The 21537-nt window shown below is 51.2% G+C and overlaps 9 protein-coding genes and 1 non-coding gene across 10 annotated transcripts; 4 read left to right on the forward strand and 6 right to left on the reverse strand.

Moving 5' to 3' along the window:
- Positions 1-208: 208 nt before the first annotated feature.
- On the forward strand, positions 209-2100 carry PMZ80_001675 (uncharacterized protein; the record flags this gene model as incomplete). Its single annotated transcript, XM_064870117.1, has 3 exons — positions 209-269; positions 315-1654; positions 1702-2100. The coding sequence occupies 3 exons, from the start codon at positions 209-211 to the stop codon at positions 2098-2100; spliced, it is 1800 nt and encodes a 599-aa protein (XP_064735614.1).
- A 1322-nt stretch (positions 2101-3422) lies between these two features.
- PMZ80_001676 lies at positions 3423-3563 on the reverse strand. The gene has a single exon. It is a non-coding gene; the product is annotated as a tRNA-Gln (tRNA).
- Positions 3564-4503: 940 nt separating this feature from the next.
- Positions 4504-7800, reverse strand: ENA2_1 (P-type ATPase; the record flags this gene model as incomplete). The annotated part of the gene is made up of 1 exon (XM_064870118.1): positions 4504-7800. The coding sequence occupies one exon, from the start codon at positions 7798-7800 to the stop codon at positions 4504-4506; it is 3297 nt and encodes a 1098-aa protein (XP_064735615.1).
- Positions 7801-9596: 1796 nt separating this feature from the next.
- On the forward strand, positions 9597-10010 carry PMZ80_001678 (uncharacterized protein; the record flags this gene model as incomplete). The annotated part of the gene is made up of 1 exon (XM_064870119.1): positions 9597-10010. One exon carries the CDS (start codon positions 9597-9599, stop codon positions 10008-10010), a length of 414 nt encoding a protein of 137 aa, XP_064735616.1.
- Positions 10011-10029: 19 nt separating this feature from the next.
- Positions 10030-11154, reverse strand: ALG3 (dolichyl-P-Man:Man(5)GlcNAc(2)-PP-dolichol alpha-1,3-mannosyltransferase; the record flags this gene model as incomplete). The annotated part of the gene is made up of 1 exon (XM_064870120.1): positions 10030-11154. One exon carries the CDS (start codon positions 11152-11154, stop codon positions 10030-10032), a length of 1125 nt encoding a protein of 374 aa, XP_064735617.1.
- A 776-nt stretch (positions 11155-11930) lies between these two features.
- On the forward strand, positions 11931-13214 carry PMZ80_001680 (uncharacterized protein; the record flags this gene model as incomplete). Its single annotated transcript, XM_064870121.1, has 1 exon — positions 11931-13214. The coding sequence occupies one exon, from the start codon at positions 11931-11933 to the stop codon at positions 13212-13214; it is 1284 nt and encodes a 427-aa protein (XP_064735618.1).
- A 329-nt stretch (positions 13215-13543) lies between these two features.
- On the reverse strand, positions 13544-14632 carry PMZ80_001681 (uncharacterized protein; the record flags this gene model as incomplete). The annotated part of the gene is made up of 1 exon (XM_064870122.1): positions 13544-14632. The coding sequence occupies one exon, from the start codon at positions 14630-14632 to the stop codon at positions 13544-13546; it is 1089 nt and encodes a 362-aa protein (XP_064735619.1).
- Positions 14633-16004: 1372 nt separating this feature from the next.
- PMZ80_001682 (uncharacterized protein) lies at positions 16005-18084 on the forward strand (the record flags this gene model as incomplete). The annotated part of the gene is made up of 6 exons (XM_064870123.1): positions 16005-16242; positions 16291-17020; positions 17071-17251; positions 17301-17395; positions 17445-17744; positions 17805-18084. 6 exons carry the CDS (start codon positions 16005-16007, stop codon positions 18082-18084), a joined length of 1824 nt encoding a protein of 607 aa, XP_064735620.1.
- A 939-nt stretch (positions 18085-19023) lies between these two features.
- Positions 19024-20237, reverse strand: FAD1 (3'-phosphoadenosine 5'-phosphosulfate sulfotransferase; the record flags this gene model as incomplete). Its single annotated transcript, XM_064870124.1, has 2 exons — positions 19024-19864; positions 19963-20237. The coding sequence occupies 2 exons, from the start codon at positions 20235-20237 to the stop codon at positions 19024-19026; spliced, it is 1116 nt and encodes a 371-aa protein (XP_064735621.1).
- A 533-nt stretch (positions 20238-20770) lies between these two features.
- On the reverse strand, positions 20771-21503 carry spf31 (DnaJ subfamily C member 8; the record flags this gene model as incomplete). Its single annotated transcript, XM_064870125.1, has 3 exons — positions 20771-21302; positions 21350-21393; positions 21441-21503. The coding sequence occupies 3 exons, from the start codon at positions 21501-21503 to the stop codon at positions 20771-20773; spliced, it is 639 nt and encodes a 212-aa protein (XP_064735622.1).
- Between the last annotated feature and the right edge of the window lie 34 nt (positions 21504-21537).

Below are 21537 nucleotides of genomic sequence, written 5' to 3' on the forward strand. Positions count from 1 at the left end.
TCGAAGACATCTCACGCCGCATATTGATTCGTGCAAGACAACAAGCTGCTCAGCCTGATCTCGAAATAGGACTCCAGATCTGTTTGATCGTATATTCGATCTCGTGACGTTTCATTGAAACTCCAGCGAGGGGTTCTCCATCAACACGAGTTTGCGAGCTCGAGGAAGGAAGGTTGATAACGAACGACCAGATTGATCAGGCTTGAAGATGGCATCTAGGGGCACGCCCGATGTCGTTATTGGCATCGACTTTGGCATGACTCAGACAGGTAAGTAAAAGCTGTACATACTTGTCGCTTAGACTAATTCAATAGGTGTCGCATACTGTACTGCTCCATGGAATAACGTGAAGCGGTTCCAACAATGGGGAGCGATCGTTTCTGAAGTAGCAAACAAGGTCCCAAGTCGAATAGCTTATTCAACGCACACCAACGGCTTCAAAGGATGGGGCTTCAATTGTGATTTTGATGATCCTGATTCCGAGATTCAGGAATTCTTCAAGCTGTATCTGGACCCGGAGTACCGTGACGACTTTGACGGCGTTACCAATGCCGACGCTCAGCGGTATTATCGCGACTATCTGTCGCTGATCCACAAGCACATTGTAGGCTTCTTTAACGACCGGTTTCCGGACTTCGGGTCGAGGGCGGTGGAATTTATCTTTAGCGTGCCAACAACATGGCGCAATCCAGCATTGATTCACGACCTCGAGGTGATCATCAGAGACGCCGGCTTTGGTAGAGATGGCCCGCGGCACATGGCAAAGATCACATTAACAGAAGCAGAAGCAGCAGCTGTTAATGTGGTAGCTGACTATGTCCAGCGAGACGATGTGATCTGCATCTGTGATGCTGGTGGTGGTACGACAGATGTCAACATCCTTAAACTCAAGTCTGCCAAAGGACAACCAATCAAACTGCAACCGCTATCGAAAGTCGAGGGTGCAGCAGTCGGGTCAGCACTCATCGATATCAGAGTACAGCAGTATCTCGAGCAGCGTCTGATGACAGCTGCACATCTTCTCAACGCATCACCACAGGAAGTTGCGGAGAAAATGATGCAAGGACGTTTCGAGCGATTCAAATGCACCTTTGGCACCAGTGCTGCCAACTTGCCTGCGTTGGTCCTTGAGATTCCTAGTATGCCAGCAGGCACGAATTATCCACCTGCAGATATTCAGAACTCTCGACTATCGATATCGCAGACCTTCTTGCAGAAGCTCTTCGACGAGCAGGTGGACGCCATGATCCGCTTACTGACAGAGCAGCTCGTGTCTCTGCAGACCGTGGTGCCTGGAGAACGTGTGTCGTACCTAGTGCTTTCAGGCGGACTCGGTTCTTCGCAATACGTGCGTGACCAGATAAAGCAGTACTTTCAATTTGGTGCAGGAGCAACGTTGTCAAACACTGCAGGCATGCATATGTTGCTGGCCGAAGATCCTCAGCTTGCAGTCGTGCTGGGCCTGGTAACAGACCGTGCGCAAGAGCTGGGTCAGCAGACGAAAACCATTACGCACCGTTGTGCTCGGGTCAGTTATGGCGTCGTCGTAAATCGAAGATATGATCCACAGAAGCATCACAGCCAGGTCCCCTACAAAGACCCTCGAGATAAAAAGCTGTGGGCACTGAATCAGATAGAGTGGTTGATCAGAGAGGTACGTTGGCCGACACAATCGTGGTAAAGGTGCTGACCATGTTACAGGGAGATCATATCGACGACAACGGTGTTTCCAAGCACGTTCGTGCGAAGTTACAGAAGGCTCAATTGAATCGGCCTTGGAGAGCACAATTTGTCATCTCGACAGAGAAGAGAGACAATCTACCCAGCGACTTGACTTCGCAGAGTGTGAAGACCTTATGTATTGTCGAGGCAGACTTGAGGTTCATCGATCGCATAGCGAAAAACGCGCACTGGTGGCAGCTGGGTCAGAAATACGAGCTTGCTGAGTTCGACTTGAAACTGGTCGCTGGTTCGGCTGATCTGAGGTTTCAACTGTTCAACAATGGCAGGTTGATTACAGGAGAGAACGAGAGTGTCGCTGTAGATTGGGGGTCCGGAGCGCCTGTGATGGATCAGAAGGAGTATTTCGATATCAAATGAATGATAGATGGATGTACAATGGAGTTCTCGGCCGGCCAAGTTGTGTAGGCTCGGTAGGAAGCCTGGCTCCTCCCGGATGAGCAAAGTGGCCGCCCGCACCGCCGTATCTAAGCACAAATTTGGCCACTTTGCTCGTCCGGGAGGAGCCTGGGATGAGTGGATACGGAGGTTCTTGAAAGCAAAGAACGCCGTTTTGTTCCTACAGCTTGACATGGCAACCGTACTTTGGCTCAAGACCGGCACCAGCATAAAGCAGTCCAGTGGTCTTGCCAGCCTCGAAAACCTCCTTTCTGCTTCCTCCCGTACACTGGGGGCCAACACAAGCGATACGAGCGCTCCCTTTTTACCGTTCGATCTTTCTACCCATCATGGAGCACTCTATTTCTGACATACTGCTTGGCACCCTTTCTGTGATAGCTCGATGGATGTCGCAGCGAAGCATCGGAGCCGCAAGCTCAGCGGCATTGCCGCCGTCGATATCCGTGGCGATGGCTAGCCAGGGCGTTTATTAACGCGCAAGACAAATCTCTATGTGTGATTATGCACATTTCGAATGTTCAGGTGGCCTCTGCTATTGTGCAATGTTCAAATGAGTGGTGTGTTGATCACTAAACATTGCAATCCATCATCTAGGGACCGCGAGTTGGCAGCTAGCACCTCGATATGAACAGCAGGACTCGATCTCGGCTTACACCCCCATGAGGAGTATCGAAAGGTAGCACGAATCCTATATGGTTCGAGACAGCGAACAACGAGGAGACCATGTCATCGCATCAATCAAACCGTCCACACGAGCTTAGACAATCTCTGAGAAGCCCGAATCTCCATGGCCAATACGGAATTCCTTGCAACCGGTTTAGACTCACAGGCATTTGATGAGTAGAAGAATAACCAGTTTCGAACATCCGCCACTCCGGTTGGCGCTCCCTCGATCCGACCTCTCATCCTTCCTCGATCGGAATAGGTACTCTTTTCGACACAGCACTTGCATCTCTGGTGGGCGCTGTCACGGGTTTTCAGTCCTGTTCGTGGCCGGTGCTTAGCACAACTATTGTTCAATGTCAACAGACGTACCCGACGATTCACTTCTGTCATCAAACTGAACATTGGAAGATCTGGGATTCAGGGCAAATGATCTCAAGTGGCCGCGACTTTTGAGTACACTGTGACGCATATCAAGGTTTCAAACGCAGAAGAAGAGCGGTATCTTGCTAATTCCGCAATTAAACAAGGCTTGACCGGTTTTGAGGTTTCGGAGAGCGCAAAAAAGCAAAATTAAAATGAATGATAGTTGTTGTCAACTATTGGGTAACCATTTGGGTAGGTCTTACCCGGATTCGAACCGGGGTTACCGGAAGATTCAGACATTTTACTATCAGAATCCGATGTGCTGAAGCAAGTTAGCCGACGTTCATGGTGAAGGCGAAGCGTGTCACCCTACCTAACCGCTACACTATAAGACCTTTCGACTTGCTCGAGGCATGTCAGATGATCTGGGTCATTTTGAGCACCAAAAATGCTTCATGTTGTATATGACTCAATTCATGCAGGCGCAGCAAAGTGGATCTCTGCAGCCGCCTCGGGCGCGGTAGGTTCGATCGGAAAACCTCGAATGTGCGTTGTGCCGAAAGGTGAACGAGGGGAAAACAGCAAACTCGAACGGCTAAGCGCGGAGAACGGCGGATTGGCAAGGAGGGCAGCGGCAGGCAAAATGCGAAGAATCGGAGATGGTCGAAGCCGCTCCTTATCGATTGGCGTATTCTGTGCAAAAGACCGAGAAGATCGGATCTCCCAACGCCGCATGCGCCGGGAAGAAGAGCAATCACGTGACTGGGCCTCGTCTATGGTGTTCTTCGTTCTTCGTAATTTGTGCATCGGACAACTTTACCATGTTATCATATGCGGTTCAGCTTGCTGTTGAGGAGAGGGCGAATTGTTGATGGCAGTCATACGAACCGCTCAGGAGACGTTGCACGTGATGAGGCGCACCTGCCATCTGCGCTTGTCGGCCATTCCTTCCTCCAGGTCAGCTGCAGCATTTTGCCTAAGGTGTCGATGCCTGTCGAAACACCAAGCTACCCATTGCCCAGGAACTAGCAAGGCCTCACCTCGAGACTTTAAGGCATAACATCAAATATCGGCATTGTGATGAAGATCAGGAATGAGGTCCTGCAGTACTGCGCATACCGCAACCCTTGAGCGCAGTGCCGTCGACTATGTCATTAGTCGATGTATGCAGACTCTGAACTGGGCCAGACACGGAACTGGCTGTCGAAATGATGGTAGGGATTCAAGGAGCATGTAGCATTAATGAGTTCGTAAGCATACTATCCACTTACGTCGGACTAAACAAAACCCTTCCCATCCAGCGACACCCAATGCCATAAAAGTAAACATCAACGCTTAGACTGTCTGTGCTGCTTTCTCATCAGCCCTCTGCCTGTCCTCATCACTCCCCTGCTCAGTGGTGCTTCCGACCGTGCTCGCACTGGCCCTGCTCCCCCTCCTGGCCATCGGATCCGGCTCACCAGGCGTAATCCCAACATACCCATCGAACACTGTGCTCGACAGTCTTCTCGCTCGTCCACCACCCATCTTCTTCGCCCTTTGTCGATAAAACACTCTCTTGCCCCACTTCCACGCCTCAATACCACCGAAGAACAACACAGCCTCAACGATAACAATGCCCCACTCCCACGTGATACCAGTGTGCTTGAACACATCATGGTTGATGACGGGTACGTAAAGAATAACGAAGATCGAGACAAAACCGAACATAACAGACCAGAACAAGAACTTGTTTCGCCAGACGTCGTGCATCCACTGGGTGAAGACCAGCTTGGACTTGGGCTGCATTCGGAAGAATGAGCGACGGAAGTTGATGAGTTCCCAAGCCAAGAAGAGGGAGAACCAGGTCATGGAGACGAAGGTCGTGGCTCGTGCTCTGAATACTGTGTCGCAAGAGTCGGAGTAGGCGTCGTTACAGTTTGTACCTTCGATTCCGTTGCCCCAGTTGTAAGTTACCAGTGAGAAGGACGAGAGACAAAGCGCAGCCATCCAAATTCCGTAGAACAAGATATCAACGAGCAGCTCGGTCGTGAAAATGCCGCGTTTGAGATTCTGTGGTGGTCGTTCCAGAATATCTGGCGCGGCGACTTCGAGACCGAGACCCATGTCGGGAAGACCGGAGGTAATCATAATAACCCACATGATCTCGACAGGCGACAGGGGGAAGACCGACAGGTTGTTGCTGTCTTTAAATGCAAGACCGATAAGCAGAGTGCATGCTTGCGCAATATTCTGTGCTAGCAAATGCAGCACGAATTTCTGGATGTTGTCGAAGATACGTCGACCTTCCTCCACGGCGTTAAGGATAGATGCGAAGTTATCGTCCGTCAGAATAATATCGGATGCGTCCTTTGCAACATCGGAACCTGCTTGACCCATTGCAATTCCCACGTCGGCTCGCTTTAGAGAAGGTGAATCGTTCACACCGTCACCTGTCATAGCCGCGAAGAGATCACGCCTATGCAGGGCTTCGATCATACGCACCTTGGTATTCGGTGCACAACGAGCGATCACCAACGGTAAGACTGGTAAGTTGTCGATTTCCTCGTCGGTAAGCTTGTCGAATTTTGAAGCTGTTGTGACCATTGTATCTTCCATTTCTTTGCTGACGGAGCTAAGCTTCTCTGGTACAATACCTATCTGTTTGGCAATAGCGAGAGCGGTACCGGGATGATCACCAGTAAGCATGTGGACACCAATGCCTGCTCGGTGGCAGTTCTTGACTGCACCCTTTGACTCAGGACGTGGAGGATCGAAGAGACCGATCAGACCGCGGAAGGTGAGCTCTTTCTCAACGTGCTCACGGTCATCTTGACCGGTCGGTCCAGTGTATGTTTTGCTGGCAAGTGCAAGCACTCGTAGACCTTGAGATGCGAGGGCCTCCATATTGGCCAGAATGTCTTCTTGGATATCTTCCGTAAGCTCTTCTGGTTCGCCCTCGCCTTTCAAGTCAATGTGGGTGCAGGCTTCAATAACTCTTTCGACTGCACCCTTGGAGAAAGCGACTGGCTTTTCGGAGCCCTTTTGCTGAAAGATGACAGACATTTTCTTGACGTCGGATGAGAAGGGGTATTCTGTCAGCAGTTTCCACTCCGCACCTTCTCCTTCCACCTTCTTGCGTCTGTTCCAATTGAAGCGAGACGCGAAGACCTGAATTGCGATTTCGGTAGGGTCACCACGGGCGGTCCAGCCTTCACCCTCGGTAGATTTGTACACAGTAGCGAGGTTGGCGAGGGATGCGACTTTGAGAAATTCTTCGAGCGGGCCATTGTCTTTGAGAAGATCTCCGAAGGGTTGGGCACCACCAACGTCGGGTGGAATTTCGTCGTCGAGGGAATCATCGTCGCCAGGGCCACTTTCAGCGTAGTGTAGATCGCCCACGTTAGGGTTGAACGGTTCGCCGGAATCGCCGACAGAGTAGGTACCTTTGGCCGGGATCCATGCTTTCTTCGCTACCATCTTGCCTTGGGTGAGGGTACCGGTCTTGTCAGAGCAAATGTCGGTGACAGCACCCAGAGCTTCTAGAGCGTTGAGCTTTCGTACGATGACGTGCCTTTCGACCATTCGCTTGGTTCCTGCTGCCATCGTGATCGTTAGAACGACAATAAGTGAGGCAGGAATCATGGAAAGACCAGTCGCCACGGCGTAGATGATAACTTCTTGGTTGTTGGTAAACTCGTTGGCTGCGAGCACGATAATTGCGAAGACGACTGCGATTCCGAAGAGGCCAATAGCCAGCTGAGATAACTTGCGTTGTAAAGGTGTACCGACGTTCACACCTAGGAAGTGACCAATAAAGTCGCCACCTGTCAAAGCCCAGGCTTGAGCTTGACGATGTGGTTTTACTTTTCCGTCCGGAGTTCTCTTGGGCTCTCTGACCCGTGAATTTGTACCTCGGAGTGCTGCTGCGATTGTGCCGATTTCTGTGAACATCCCAGTGGCAAAGACAACACCTTTGGCGCGACCTTTTGTGACTGTACTAGATGAGAACGCAACGTTCAGTCTGTCGCCTGGTCCCGTATCTTCGGGGAAGGTTTCCTCGGATATTTTGGTAACTGGAAGCGATTCTCCTGTTAAAAGAGCCTCATCGGTTTCGAAATTCATGACTTCCAGGAGACGGATGTCAGCTGGAACGGTGTCACCAGTCTTCAACTCAATCATGTCACCTGGCACGACTTGGATAGTTGGTACCGTAAGCTGGTCTCCGTTTCGAATAACTTGCGATGTTGGCGAGGAAAGTGATCGTAGCGAGTCCATAGTTTTCTCTGCCGAATATTCTTGCATGAACCCGATAACGATGTTGAGGATGATAATAGCAGCAACTACGCCGCCTTCAATCCAAGACTGAATACCGAAGGATACACCCATCGCGAGGATAAGCACCAACATCATGGCGTTGGCGACTTGCCTGACGAGGATTTTGGTAGGGTTAACACCTGGTCCATTATCAAGTTCATTGTTTCCGAATTCCTGTAGCCTGGATTCTGCTTCTTGAGGGTTGAGGCCATCGTTGCCGCTAACACCAAGCTCTTTGATAACCTCTTCGAAGCTCAAGCTATGTGCTGGCTTTGACATAGGCTTGTTGGATTGACCTGACACATGGTCATCGAGAGGGCTCTTTTCTTTCCCCATGGTGTCGATTCTGTCTTGGTTGGGATGAACTGAAGGCTAAAGCGTCCAGCGATCTGGGCGAACATGATTTAGTATATAAACAGATCAGCCGTTTGGCTTTCGCACCTTGCATGACGAGCATCGGACAAGACAGTCTTGGGGCTGGCCACACGAAATGCTTGATCGAGCTCGTTCTCCATCGCCAACCCAACGACCGATTGATGATCAGGCTGGGGCGTCACGGATAGCAAGCGATACAAGTGGGGAGCGACAAGAAAGGCTGACACGACATACGGGCAAATCATAAACCTTGATTGATGGAAAGCAACGTGCTAGTGGAGTCCTCCACTAGCCAAGGAATCTAAAGTTCTTGGTAGCGAAAACCCAAGAGAACGTTTCTTGTGCCATGATACGTGATACGTGAGAAGAATGCAGCTGATGCGCATCTGACCTCATAGGATGGGATACCGCCTCGAGGACCATCCTGTGAAGGTAAAGTCAGTTCGAAGGTTTTGGTGTGCTAGCCGACAGAGATAGGAAAGTTGAAGTTCGTATTGTATGCCACGAGGTGAAGGTAGTTAATGGGACTCGTGCGAGCTGCGTGATAGGTAACCAGTACCAGTCAACAGCCATGCGCGGCGACGAGAGTCGGGGAGTCTTGGAATGTCTAGGCAGACAAGGATAAAGCGGCAAAGCGGACAACACCATCGTCGAAAAATCAAGCAGAAGAACCTTTGTGGCCCCCGGGAGTGTTTGCTATGAAGGTGTTGAGAAAGAGAACGGCGCTGCGCGCATGGAACAACGATTGCCATGGAGAATTGCTTGGCTAGAAGACTCTTGGCACGTTGGCAAGTGCTTGGCTGACGTACTGTCGGTAGAGTTTGGCCGATGACGAGGGGCAGATTGGACCTATGCATGCCTCAGGCCACTGAGAGCTGTAAGTGATTTACTGCATGCTGGTCTACTGCATGTTGTAAAGGTTGCGGACGGCGTCTCGAAGCTAGGACACAGAAACCGAAAGTTACCAGTCAATAGTCTCAGGCTGCGAGTACTTGCAGTACAATTCGCGCCGAATCCCCTCCCGTTTATCGAACGCAGCAACATCGTGGCGGACCAGATTTCGTGTAGGTACAGATACGCGCACAGATATCAGGGGCTTGGCGCATACGTATACCCATGATGAACATGAGATAGTGTTCTTGGGTGTAAAGACAATATGTGGACGATATTGGCGTCCCGCTGTTCTGGCACTAGTTGCAAGATGATCGTTATCTACAAGTTCCACGATGGGATAAGTGCGCTTCAGACAAAAGTTCCTTCTCGCGCAGAAGAAAGCATCTGCTACCATTGAAACCTTTACTACTCTGCATGTGAGTGAGATCGGGCGAGCTCGTTGATAGCAACGGAGCGTCTTAGAAGATGCAAATCGTTCTTTCGCGGTACCTTGCGACGAGACGTTGTAGAGTCAGCTATGCTGCGGGTGCGTAGGCATACCATAGGCGCCCGCGCCTGCTTACCCAGATAAGTCTTGCAGCAGACCAATGCACGTAGTTCAACATCATTCCGTTCGGCCCAGCGAGACGAAGGCTCCCCTACCTTCAACCTGGGCCGCCTGACTTTCAAAGATTATGATTGCTGTACTCAGGCTCAAGAACCTGAGTGCCTAGCGAAAGTTCCATGAGGCTGATACACAAAGCCTGACCACTAGCGCCAGATCTGCCTGCACGTCATATCGCGAAACCGAGATATTTTGATATTGGCCAACATGCGTTTGCTGCGCCTCCTCTAGCTGCTGCTTAACTCAACGTTCCTGGAATATGGCCCCTCCACGCCGTAAACTGCAAGCAACGGTCGAGGAGACATTGACTCCACCAAATGCGCTCGACAAAGGCCAGTATATCGCTCGAATCAAGAATGCCGCGGGCAACAATTTGTACCATGTCGAACTGCCTAATGGCATGGCTCTTCTCGTCGAGCTCGAGGCTCGATTCCGCTCGACCATTTGGCTGAAGCGCGGCGGATATGTCCTTGTTGACACGGAGACGCTTGCGGACCGAGAGAATAAAATTGATGGGGAGATTGTGAACGTTGTGAGAGACGAGAGGGCTTGGAGGAAAGCGCCGTTCTGGCCGAAGGATTTCGTGAAGAAGTCCACAGTCGTGAACGACAGCGACGAGGAAGAGTCGACTGTAGGCAAGATGCCGCCGTCTGAGGATGAAGATGATGGCTGAGACACAACCCGAGTCAGCTTCATTGAAGCTTCTTCTCCTCCTTCGCAAGGGCAACCGGGTCGTAGCTCGTGGGCATGCTCTGCCATGAGCTCGCCACCTGCAAAGCCAATAGCAGGACGACCGAGATCGAACCCCACTCCGTCTGCGGATAGATCAACCACGCCAGCTCCTGCAATGCGCACGCTCCCACCACCCTCACCAGATGCGCACCACTCCGCCACATGATGTATGGTGTTGCCCAGCCCAAATAGGAATAAAATTGGTAGTGCAGACTGCGCGCGCACATCATTCCAATAACAATACTGCCCAGCAGCGCATCCATCACAAATTGTGGTGTCATTCTCTTGCTTCCCTTGTCTTGCTCGACAGCTTCAATGGCCGTGTAATTGAGATATTTCCTCACGAAATGCGGCAGACCACCACTAGACGGTCGCACCCACTTGTAGTGCAGAAATGCGAGCAGGATGCTGGCGTGCGCAGCCAAAAATGTGTATGCGAATTGTTTGGACAAAAATGCTTCTTCCGGGATGAACATCCAGTTTACAGTCCACTTGTACATGAACTGCCTGCCCAAATCAAATGCTTGTCTGAAGTATATCGGCGCCTCTTCTGTCCCCATGAATGGCGCCGCACTGCCCATAGTAGTGATTGCAGAGACAACACCCCAAAAGACCGCCCGCTCGGTTCCTGCGCCTTGCACCAGGATTGCGCCCAGTGCTGGGAGTGGAAGGAGCATCGTCATCTTCACGTTGAGCGCCAGTGTCCAAGCCAGGACCATTATAGACCACCGTTTTCTGGTAGCGCCATAAACGGCGAGCCAGAAGAAGAAAGTGGCCCAGCAGTCGTTGAAAAGCCGAAGGAGGAATATACTATGCAGTCTCTTGCTCAGTATCAGCGGTACCAACAGCCATGGCGGTGCACCAGCGCGTCTGTAGCTCGCGAGGACGAGGGCAAGAGTGCAGAGATAGAGACCTGCGTAGATGACTTGAGCGAGCTTGATGTCTTCTCCTTTATCTGTAACATAGTAGAGTGCGCTATGGATGTAGACATGGAAGGCTGGGTAGACGCAGGGCCCTGTCGGCCCGGTCAGCTTGTTGTAGTTGGTTTCGTAGGAGGGAGGTAAGAATTTGGCGACTTGGATCATGTATGTTTCCCAATCGATTTCGGTGTCTAGCAGGGCGCAGTGTCAGCCATGATTGTTTCGGTTCTGGCTGGCCTTGGAAATGGCGGGAGATGTACATGGGACTTTTGTCACGATTCCAGCGCAAAGGATGGCATCTGCGAGGATGAGGCATGGTGCGACCCAGCTTGTATGCCGAGGATTTATTAACACTGACACCGCAGTGTTGTAGAGGTCAGCCATGACAAAAGCGTGATGGGACGTCTACCGCAACTGGCATCAGTCCATCAAACACGAATACACAATAATAGGATCAAGGAGATGACCGCGACCTCAGGCATCTCTCGCCAGCAAATGAAGCATCATCTCCAGACTGTGGCCGTTTAGACTATGCCTTTGCAAGTTTAGGTGATGGCATTAGGCGATGCTCATCCGAGAGCCATGCCTATCTCAACTTGTCAACAGCCTGTGTCGATCTCGACTAGTCGATCTGGACGTCATCCATCTTCTACCCCATAGCCGAGCTTCATAAGATGGAGTCAGATCGATATGCTACGGACTTCTCGAGACTGGACTTCTCGAAGTCAACTATGCGCATTGAGTAGCTGCCCATTATTATGATTTGAAGCATATTGCTCTCATTTCCGACAGCACCGTTCCAACGTCCACACCAGCATTGAGCTCCGACAACACAAAACCTAGCTCTACAAGACTTGCGTGACACTTGCCGGGTTTTGCCACAGCCTATATACATAACACAAACTCAGTCCGACCAGACAATTACCACCACACCCGCCAAAATGCCAAATACAGCCGACAGAAAGCCCGCCTCAATGCAGGCATCGGAAGCCACAAACTATGACCTCAACTGCCTAACCATCGCCGAGCTCGAGAAGCTAGCTCGGGAACGCATGGACAAGCAAACCCGTGACTACTACAACGAGGGCGCCGACGACGGCTCAACCCTCAAAGAGAACCAGTCCGCCTACGGCAAGTACCGCATCCGCCCCAGAGTCCTCCGCGACGTCAGCGTAATCGATACAAGCGTCAACATCTTCGGCCAACGCAACAGCTCACCCTTTGGCATCGCACCAACCGCAATGCAGCGCCTGGCCCACGATGATGGCGAACTAGCCACGGCCCGTGCATGTCGCAAGGCAGGTATCGTTATGGGCCTGAGCTCTTTCGCAACTAGCACCCTCGAAGACGTAAAGGAGGAAAGTGGTGAAAACGCAAACGTTCTCCAGCTCTACCTCTTCGAAGAGAAGAACCACAGCATTAAACTCATCGAACGCGCTAAGAAAGCAGGATACAAGGCCGTCCTACTCACAGTCGACACACCCTACCTCGGTCGCCGCAACCTGGAGATACGGAACCAATTCAAGCTCCCTTCTCACCTGAAGATCGCCAATTTCGCAGGAAACCCAGACGACGAGGAAGAAATCGAGCAAGAAAAGGGCGAGATCGACGCCGAGCATCCAATGGGCCATTCACCGCCCCAGAAGATCCGAAAACGGCGAAACAGTAACGCGGGGTGGCACGACGGAGAGAAACGAGTTGCGCCAACCGGGCCGATAACGTTCCACACGCACGCGCCGAATCCAACGCTGAGCTGGGAGGAGAGTATCCCCTGGCTCAAAGAGGTTGCGGCGCCAATGGAGGTGTGGGTTAAGGGTGTAGCGACGGGTGAGGACGCGCTGTTGGCAATTCATCACAATGTTGATGGGATTGTGGTTAGTAACCACGGTGGACGACAACTGAACGGTGCGCTGGCGACGTTGGATGCGTTGCCAGAAGTCGTGGAGGCGGTGGGTGGAAGGGTGCCGGTGCATGTTGACGGGGGCGTGAGACATGGGACGGATATTTTCAAGGCGTTGGCGCTGGGGGCGGACTTTGTTTGGGTGGGAAGGCCGGCGCTGTGGGGGTTGGCGTATAAGGGGGAGGAGGGGGTGGCGTTGTGTTTGAGGTTGTTGAGTGATGAGTTTAGATTGTGTATGAGTTTGGCGGGGGTGACGAGGGTGAAGGATATTGGGAAGGAGTATTTGGTTAAGCTTAATCGGGATGGGTTTGTGAGTAGGTTGTAGGAGAGGTTGGCTTTGTGTTTGTGACGAGAAATCTGCTGTGATTTTAGTTTAGCTATTTCTACGTACATATTTTGAGTTGACTCGATTTGAGTTTGAATCAATGTTATTTTGTTCGACACTGAAGGCTGCTCCAGTGTATTATGTCTTGAAAGAAGTCAAGCTCAGATAGTAGTATAGCACTCGTGCAACCTCAAGTTAGATGTGTATAGCTCAGAAAATTGCCTTTGTGCTCGCCGTATCTTTGTGCTTCTGCTCACTCCTCAAGAAGAAGGCAACACAGCCCTCAGAATGCCACTAGTGAAGAGCTCTGCTGCTCAGACAAATAGAAGCTAGGACTGCCTCATCGCACCATCCTTGGGCTTTCTAGTCTTGGGTTTGCGCTTCTTCCTCTTCTCACCAGTGACATCGTTGTCCTCCTCGATATCGATGATCTCGGCTTTCTTTCTCTTTTCGCTCGTCTGAGTAGCTGCACCAAGCTCTTCTTGTATGCCAGACCTAGCAGTCTCTGCAGCCGCTCGTCTCGGTCTTTTGGTGTTGGCTTGTCTGCTTTCGCTTGAGATTGTGCTTGGGTCCTGCTGTGCGGTAGCAATGTTTTGGTTCGCTGGACCGCCGTTAATAGCCGGCTCGCCGTTGCCTCCTCCTGCACCATCACTTTCGCGCTTCCTCTTCTTGATGGCCTTCTTCTGTCGGTCCTGCTCCTTCTGTTTGAGACGGAGTTCGACCTTTGCTTCGAACGACGCCTCGTAGTCTTCAACTATCTCAGCCGAAGGATCGACTGTCTTCCCATGCTCTATCTTTGCACGTTTCGTAGCTGAAGGACCACTGCCGCCGTCGTGTATTTCTTCACCGAGCGGTACACTAGGCTCCTCCTGTGATCGTCGTCGTTTGGCTTTCTTAGACCACGACGACCTACCGTAGTCGTTGAGGAGGGTCCGAAGTTCTGTAGGGTTCGGGTCGATTGTAAAGAGACCGCTTGCGTCTTCGACTGGAGGGGCAGGCGCCGTAGGGATTGGCTTGGGTTGTTCGGACAGGTCAAACGGATCCAATTTGGCCCTCTTGGCTCTCTTCATCGCGGGCTGATCCTGCGGCTCTTCCGAGGAATGCTTTCGGTTGCCCTTGATACCTTCCTTCTGTACCTTCTCAGCACTGGCATTGTCGGTAGTTATGCTTGCGCATGCCTCAATCATTGACTGGGTATTGCGCATGCATTTTTGTGCTGTCGATAGGATCGTAGAGCCTGGCTGCGCCTCTCGCTCGACCATACGCCATATGCCAAGGTGGTCTTCGAGCAGGTTGCGATGCTTCTGTAAAGCCTGGAGATAAAAGTTAGCTTGAATATGCGATCTTCGAGTCGAGGGATGTCTTGCCTGCTGCCAGTCCATGCTTGAAGATTGTTGCTGATCATTCGTACTATTCATGTTGGAATGGAATTTAGTAGAGATAGCTAGGTTTTGAGTGATGCGCCAATTGGAAAGCCTACAATGGCATGGCTATAGTATATTGGAACTGCATGCGGGCCCAGGACTCGATTCGAAAAAAGTGACGGAATTGGAGTCGAAGTTCGTTTGCGGCGGACGCGACAACGCGTAAAGCACATGTCAGCACGTGACCGAGGCTAATCTTCGGCCATACCGGCTGCACAGCTGTGACTTTCGTGGTCGTGGGTGAAGATATCTTGAAGCATAGCTTCGAAAGCTGCGCGTGCCACGGAATCGTTCGTGGCTTCTGTGGCCTGGTATACACGGAGCCTTACGTCACGTTTCTGAACGAAGCAAAATGCAAGCAGGATGGTCCCCTTTGCCTAGGCGATGGTGACTTGGTGCAATACGTGCTCGCCGCAGATATTCTATCTTCACCAATCATCAGTCGAGGTAGCCGGCCTCAGCGTCTACTTGCGGACAGCAGAATACTGGCACGCTGACAAGTTGAGCCTGAGACCATGACTCTGAGACTAAATCCAGCAAAGTGTTGGTGCCCCCCGGAGCATCCTGAGGTCAAATCGAAAGATGGCTCCTGAACTCCTACGCTCTATCATGGTACATACCGTCAGTCTTACAGAATTACTCATGCCAGTGATGAGTATATCTCACGAGAAGTCTGAGATGGCATCGATGCCTGAAAAGTGCTATGCATAATTCTGAGTGGGCGGTTTATGGCAACAACCTATCGCATGACTGTTCACATAGCCTTCCTTCTCAAGAGACTTCTGGCTATTTGTCCATATCGATGATACATCGATGGCACCTTCCTGCTAATTAATACTGAATGTCAGGTTTGGCTATATAGTGGCAGCGATAACGTCGAAGATTCTGGTCTGCTGAGTACGAAGTAGGAAGGAGTGACCGACATGCACGTTGCTCACATCTCAAGAGTAAGTCGCTCCTTCCTCCAGTATCTGGCGACATGTCTCTTTCCCTCGGCATAGCCGTACCTGCCTCGACTGACTTTGCATGCAGGTTCATATTCTCCCATCTGATCTCACATCTGCTTTTCTCTTCTTCTACCTCAACATACCGCATACACATCTTCCCAGACAGCTTTGCTTCTACCATCCAGCTGTTACAAGTCCTCTTGTATTTCAGTCATCCTCAAGACCATCTTGGTGTTCACAACAGAAAGATTGCTGCTTCTCATCTGTACCATTGTCAATAGAACCAATTCAAGCTGACCTCAGACAATACCACGATTTGTGTCACTAGCATTGTTGAGTGAGTACCCCAGACTGAACAAAAGCATCAACTCCGGGCTTCATTATCAGCATGCACTCCTTTCCAGTCGATCAGATCCATCATGTTCAGCACAGATCGACAACACAAGCTTCAATTTCCACTGCTCCGATCGTTCAGACTCAACAGATCGATCCCTCCCTACCAGGACATCAGGTCGAGTTTGGCTCAGCAGCAGCTCGCTCCACCCTACTATCATGGCCCTCAGTGGGAACTACCAATGGCTAATGCTTCTTCTCTAGCTCTTCTGACCACCAACATGAACGGCAACTACAACCAACGTGTCCCTATGGGAGCTTACGGTCAGTTCGTTCATCACTCCTCATTTATCATGCTAATCAAGAAATTAGGCATGAACGGTATGCAAGGCCCTCTGAACAACTTCTCCAACCTCAAGTCGGCACTCCCATCTCCTGTGACTGCTCAGCATCCAGCAGCGGCCGGACGTCTTGATCAGAACAATCCTGTCATGGTTCTTCCATCTGGCCAGACCGTGCCGATCTCAGCATTTCTCCCACCTGCTCAGAGCACAAATGAACAAGCTGCATACCATCAGAACAGCATGTACGGCGGTTACATGAACAACATGGCACAAGGAGCAATGGCACAGTACAACAATGGCCTCGGATACCAGCCAGGCATGACCGAATTTGAGCCTGCTCAGCGTGCCGTTTGGCCCAAGAACGACGAAAATGCTGGCTTCAACTCAAGCAACGGTGCCATGACTTCTGACTTCTACCCCGGCTACCCATATCAATCCCAGGTCGACAACCAGACATACATTGCTGGCCCTATCCAGCCCATGAAGACCAAGGACAACAAAGGCTACGAGATGGTCAACCTCGATGAGCTTGTCATGAGAGATCCTCCTCTTCCACGAGCTGTCCCTGCTCTGTGGACCAACCAAGAGGAACTCAGCTTGGCCAAATGTCTGCAAAATCCAGAAGGCATTACCAACATCTACATTCGTGGCTTCATGCCTGATACTACTGACGAGGACCTTCATCAATGGGCTTCTCGGTTTGGCGAAATTGAGTCTTGCAAGGCCATCATCGAACAAGATACCGGAAAGTGCAAAGGGTATGTTCATTGTCGCTGTTCGTTCATTCATCGTTGCTGACTGGAAGCAGGTTCGGCTTCGTCATGTACTACTCACCAGCATCTGCAGAAAACTGCATCAGAGGCTTCTTCCACCTTGGGTTCCAGGCCAGCTATGCTCAGAAATCACGGAATGCTCGTCTCAAGGATCTCGAGGACAGAACATCAACCAACATCTACTGCACTGGTGTGCCTATCGACTGGAACGAAGCAGTATGTCGCCACAACTCCTCCATGCTTTCTGCTTGCTGACTCATGGCAGGATCTTGCCAAGCACTTCCTTCCATACCGTGCCATCTCTACCAAGATCTGCCGAGACACTCCATCTGGCGTCAGCAAAGAGGTTGGTTTTGCTCGGTAAGTCATTTTTCCCGCTGATTCTCTGGCTTGGTGCTAATTATCACAGGTTCGAAACACGAGAAGTCGCCGAACAAGTCGTCAGAGACTTTCACAGCGTTCTGACAGAGCACGACGGAGTCAAGCTGTTCCTTCGATTCGCAGACACCAAAGCACAAAAGCAACTCAAGCTACAAAGTCAGGAACGTCGCTCATGGCGCAGTCGAGAATACAGCTATTCGGTCGAACACACTCCATCACCAACTCTGACACGGTTCCAGAATGCTATCGATGGTGTCAGTCCTGGCAGCTATCAATCTCCTGCTGGTGCAGGTCACAGCTACACCCCTGACACGTCTGTCTCTCCTCCGTAAGTCCAAGCCCAGCTCACCGCTCGGCCTTTTTGGAACATATGCTGACATGTCTCCAGTGAGGCTCAACAAGCTCAACAGGCTCAAGCCAGCAAGCAAACCGTCAACACCACAAGTTCTCGAGCTGCTTGGCCCATGCAAGGTGGTCTAGCATCCATCACCAATACTGCAAGCACGCGCATACAGACTGCCGTCCCGGCCCAGAATACGACAACTGCAAAGACAGAACCTGCTATGCCACTACAGGAGGCTCGTCAAGCCAAGACACCAAGTCCGAAAAAAGGGCCAGCTGCTCCAGGCAAGGAGAACATCTCCACCACTCCTCAGAGCACCGAATGATCACAATCTATCCACATTGCACCTGATCAGATCTTGTTGACGGCGCATCGTCAGCATCATTGGTCAGCTTGATACAGCGTTCTCGCCATCCTTGCCTTTCAGATGTGATGCATAATATCGACACAGCCATCACTAGGAGGACAAAAGAGCTTGGTCTATCACAGTCATGCAGCACAAGTTATCAGCACATACTTCGATTGTAAGCATATATTCGCTTTTTGTCGGCTGCCAGGAAGACCGGATGCGAGGAGGTGTCCACAAAAGATCTGTCGAGATCAAGTATGTAACAGCAAGATATTGTCAGAGCAAGCATGAATATGACATGGCTAGATAGTTGCTCATCTCAAGGCATGCTACCATGCAAGAATAAGATTCCACTCTATTGCTTAGCTGCGTAGTTGCAATTGCTTCTTGTTTTGTACTTACTTTATTCTTGGGTTATTGAGATCGCCATGCATGTCGCAAGCAACGGATAAACATTGAGATTTAATCAATTGCGATGAGCGGACACTTGAACGTCAGCATCTCGGCCCAGCTTGTCACGCCTTCAGCAATCACTCAGACCACGAGTCCCCAGCTGTCGCCAGGCTGGTGGCTCAAACGACAGTGGCGGGTCCATCACGTGAATATCTCTTTTGCAGCACTATATCCATGATCTGTACATACATCTACTCGTGCCTCATCAAGCGTCTCCTGCGAGCCTGCCTGCAGCATGATTGCGCCCCACGCCTAACAATGCTTGGATATCTACATCTTTCATGCAGCAGATGCTCTGATCTCGATAGTATAGCACCACGTCCATTTCCCACGATATCCAGGTTTCCTGTGTTAATGCAACCTTAGCATCGTTCCGACCCGGCCCTCTTTGAATCTGATCTATTGTGGCCCCTGTATCTACACCAGCTCATGTGCACAAAGCCTGCCGAACTGGCTGCGCACTCATTCGCGACCCAATCTCTCCTCGTCATCCTCAGTGAGTGTATACGCAGGCTTATACCTCTCTTGTCCAGTCTCATCCGTGTACTTCAGATGTGGATTCCGAAGCGTATCATTCACACCTCCCAGACTCGTGTACCCCTCGTCGTACATCGTGCAGTAATCAAGGTGCTTCTCTTCTCCATCCTCGTTCTCGGCATTTGGAGGTGCTAGGTGCGGCGAGCGCAAGAAACACCAAATCTCGCTCAAATGCCAGTCTATCACGGGGTGAATGCGCATGAAGTCAGGCCAGTTACCGTCTGTGCGGTCGAAGTGCGTTAGAGAGGATCCGTGTGGGTCTGTACGGCGTGTGCCGACGAATATGGCGCGGACCGAGGGGTGGGAGTGCAGGTAGATTGCGAATGCGTCGCGGAAGGTTATTGTGCGCCCGGCTTCGGAGGGGTCTTTTTGGGTTGTCTCGGTTTCAAAAGCCTGAGTCCGTTGTTTCTCGGGAGAAGTAGGTGGGGAGGAGTGGGAGTTTGCTTTTGCGGTTGTGGGTTTTGTGCCTGGGTTGGTTTGGATGTGGGTTAGGCTTAGGTGGTATTGGGTGCTGCTTGAGTCGACGAAGGAGGTTACGGCGGGGAAGGGGTCGGGTGGTTTGGCGTAGATGGAGGGTATTGAAGTTGGGAACTTTGAGATTGTGGTGTCGGTTGTGGAGAGGGGGTGGGAGGAGACGGAGGCGGTGGCGTCGTGGGAGGTGGGGGCGGATTGGGAGGTGAAGTGGGTGTGGAGGGTTGAGAGGTAGAGGATTAGGAGGACGAGGCAGTCTTTTCCGCCGTTGTAGGAGAGGGAGAGGGCGTTGAAGCTGGAGGGTATTAGTGTTGTGCTGATTATGTTGTGCTTGTGGGACGTTGTAGGGGCATAGGTGTATAGGCTGGCGCTGCCGAGGTAGAGGCGACATACTCATAGTCCTCCAGGGCCTTCTCTATTACTTTGATAGATATCCTTGTCTGCTCCTGTGTTCGCTTGACGACCTCACTTTCCGGTGATGCAGTGAGAAAGCTCGTTACTCGCTGGTTGAGGTCGGCGCATACATCGGCAAGTGATTGCAGGTGTTGTGTTGATGAGGCGGTAGCGGGGTTGTTTGATGCATCGGCTTCTCTATGACTTCCGGTCCCGGAAGGGACACTACCGTTGGTCATAGGGCTGGCGGCGGCAGCGGATGCATCGCTTGACATTATGAAGAGCTCCGAACTACTGTTGTTGAGTAATTAGATGCCGCAAGGATGATGAGTATATCTACATACTGCTGCGGCTCTGCAGTATGACGGAAGCGGGTCGGATATTTGGAGATTACCTCACCTCGGCGCTCGAGCTCGAAGCACGAGACGCACAACTCCGGGGGCATTGTGAAACCTCTTGGGCTTCTTGGGCACAGTACGCAACAATTGGCACCTTCTGTAGGTACGGTGGACATATCCGCACGCTCACAGTGACCTCCAAAGCCGCCCTTGAGCACGAATTCACGGCGGTCGAATGGCCATGGATCCTAGATACACAAATGAATGGTGAACAGAGTTGAAGATATGCTTGGTTTTGGAATGAAAATGTAATCCGATACAATTCCGCTCCTTTCGTGTGAGGCAGTCTACGCCTGCAATGCAGAACAGACGCCTCGGATCTAACGCCTATACTCGGCTCCGATGGTGCTTCAGACTCTGGTCTGATATTGCCTCAGGATGTACAAAGAACATAGTAACGAAGGTTATCGCTAGCCTAACACCTTCATTTTCTTCTTCTTGAGCCCGTCTTTCTTCTTCGCCTCGCCTTTCTGAAAGTCCCTCCAGCTACCAATCCTCACCTCTCTCGTGCTTTCCCAATCCTTCTCATGATCTCTCTTCCTCTTTCGCTCCTCAAGCTCGGCATCCGCTTTCGCCTGCTCTCTTCCTTCTTCCTGCATTTGAGCTTTCATCTGTCGCCTTCGTCGCGCCTCTGCGTCAATCAGTACCTCGACGGTTTTCCGCCTCCACTCCTTGAGGAATTCGTCCGTCTTGACTTCTTCATCGTCGACTGTGATTTTCTTCTGTCTGATCAGTAGATGCCTGGCGTCCGTAATGCATTCATCAAGGTGTTTGCGTTGCTTCTCGTCCATCAACGCCGATTCAGCCTTCTTCAGTCTATCGAATGCTTCTGGAGCCTGCGGGTTCTTGGTCTTGTCCGGATGGATAAGCAGCGACTTCTTGCGGTATGTGACCTTGATGTCCGAGTCTGGCACACCTGGCTGGAGGTCAAGTACGGCATATCTGGTAACTTCTTAGTACTGGGGCTAGGCTGGTAAGTGCAGACTTACGCATCAAGTTTGAAAGCTTTCAAGATACGATCAATTTCAGCATCCTGGTATCTGGTCAGTGTGGCGCTGGGATAGAGCTTGCTCTACTGACCTTGTCATACTCTTTTGCTTCTTTCTCAAGCGCATTGAGTGCATCAACTTCATCATTAGCCATGATGGGTCGGTTTACTTTTGCTTACCAGCAGCGT

The sequence above is a fragment of the Knufia obscura genome, assembly GCF_036327395.1.
Source record: "Knufia obscura strain CCFEE 5817 isolate CBS 148926 chromosome Unknown scaffold_1, whole genome shotgun sequence".
Classification (NCBI taxonomy): Eukaryota; Fungi; Ascomycota; class Eurotiomycetes; order Chaetothyriales; family Trichomeriaceae; genus Knufia; species Knufia obscura.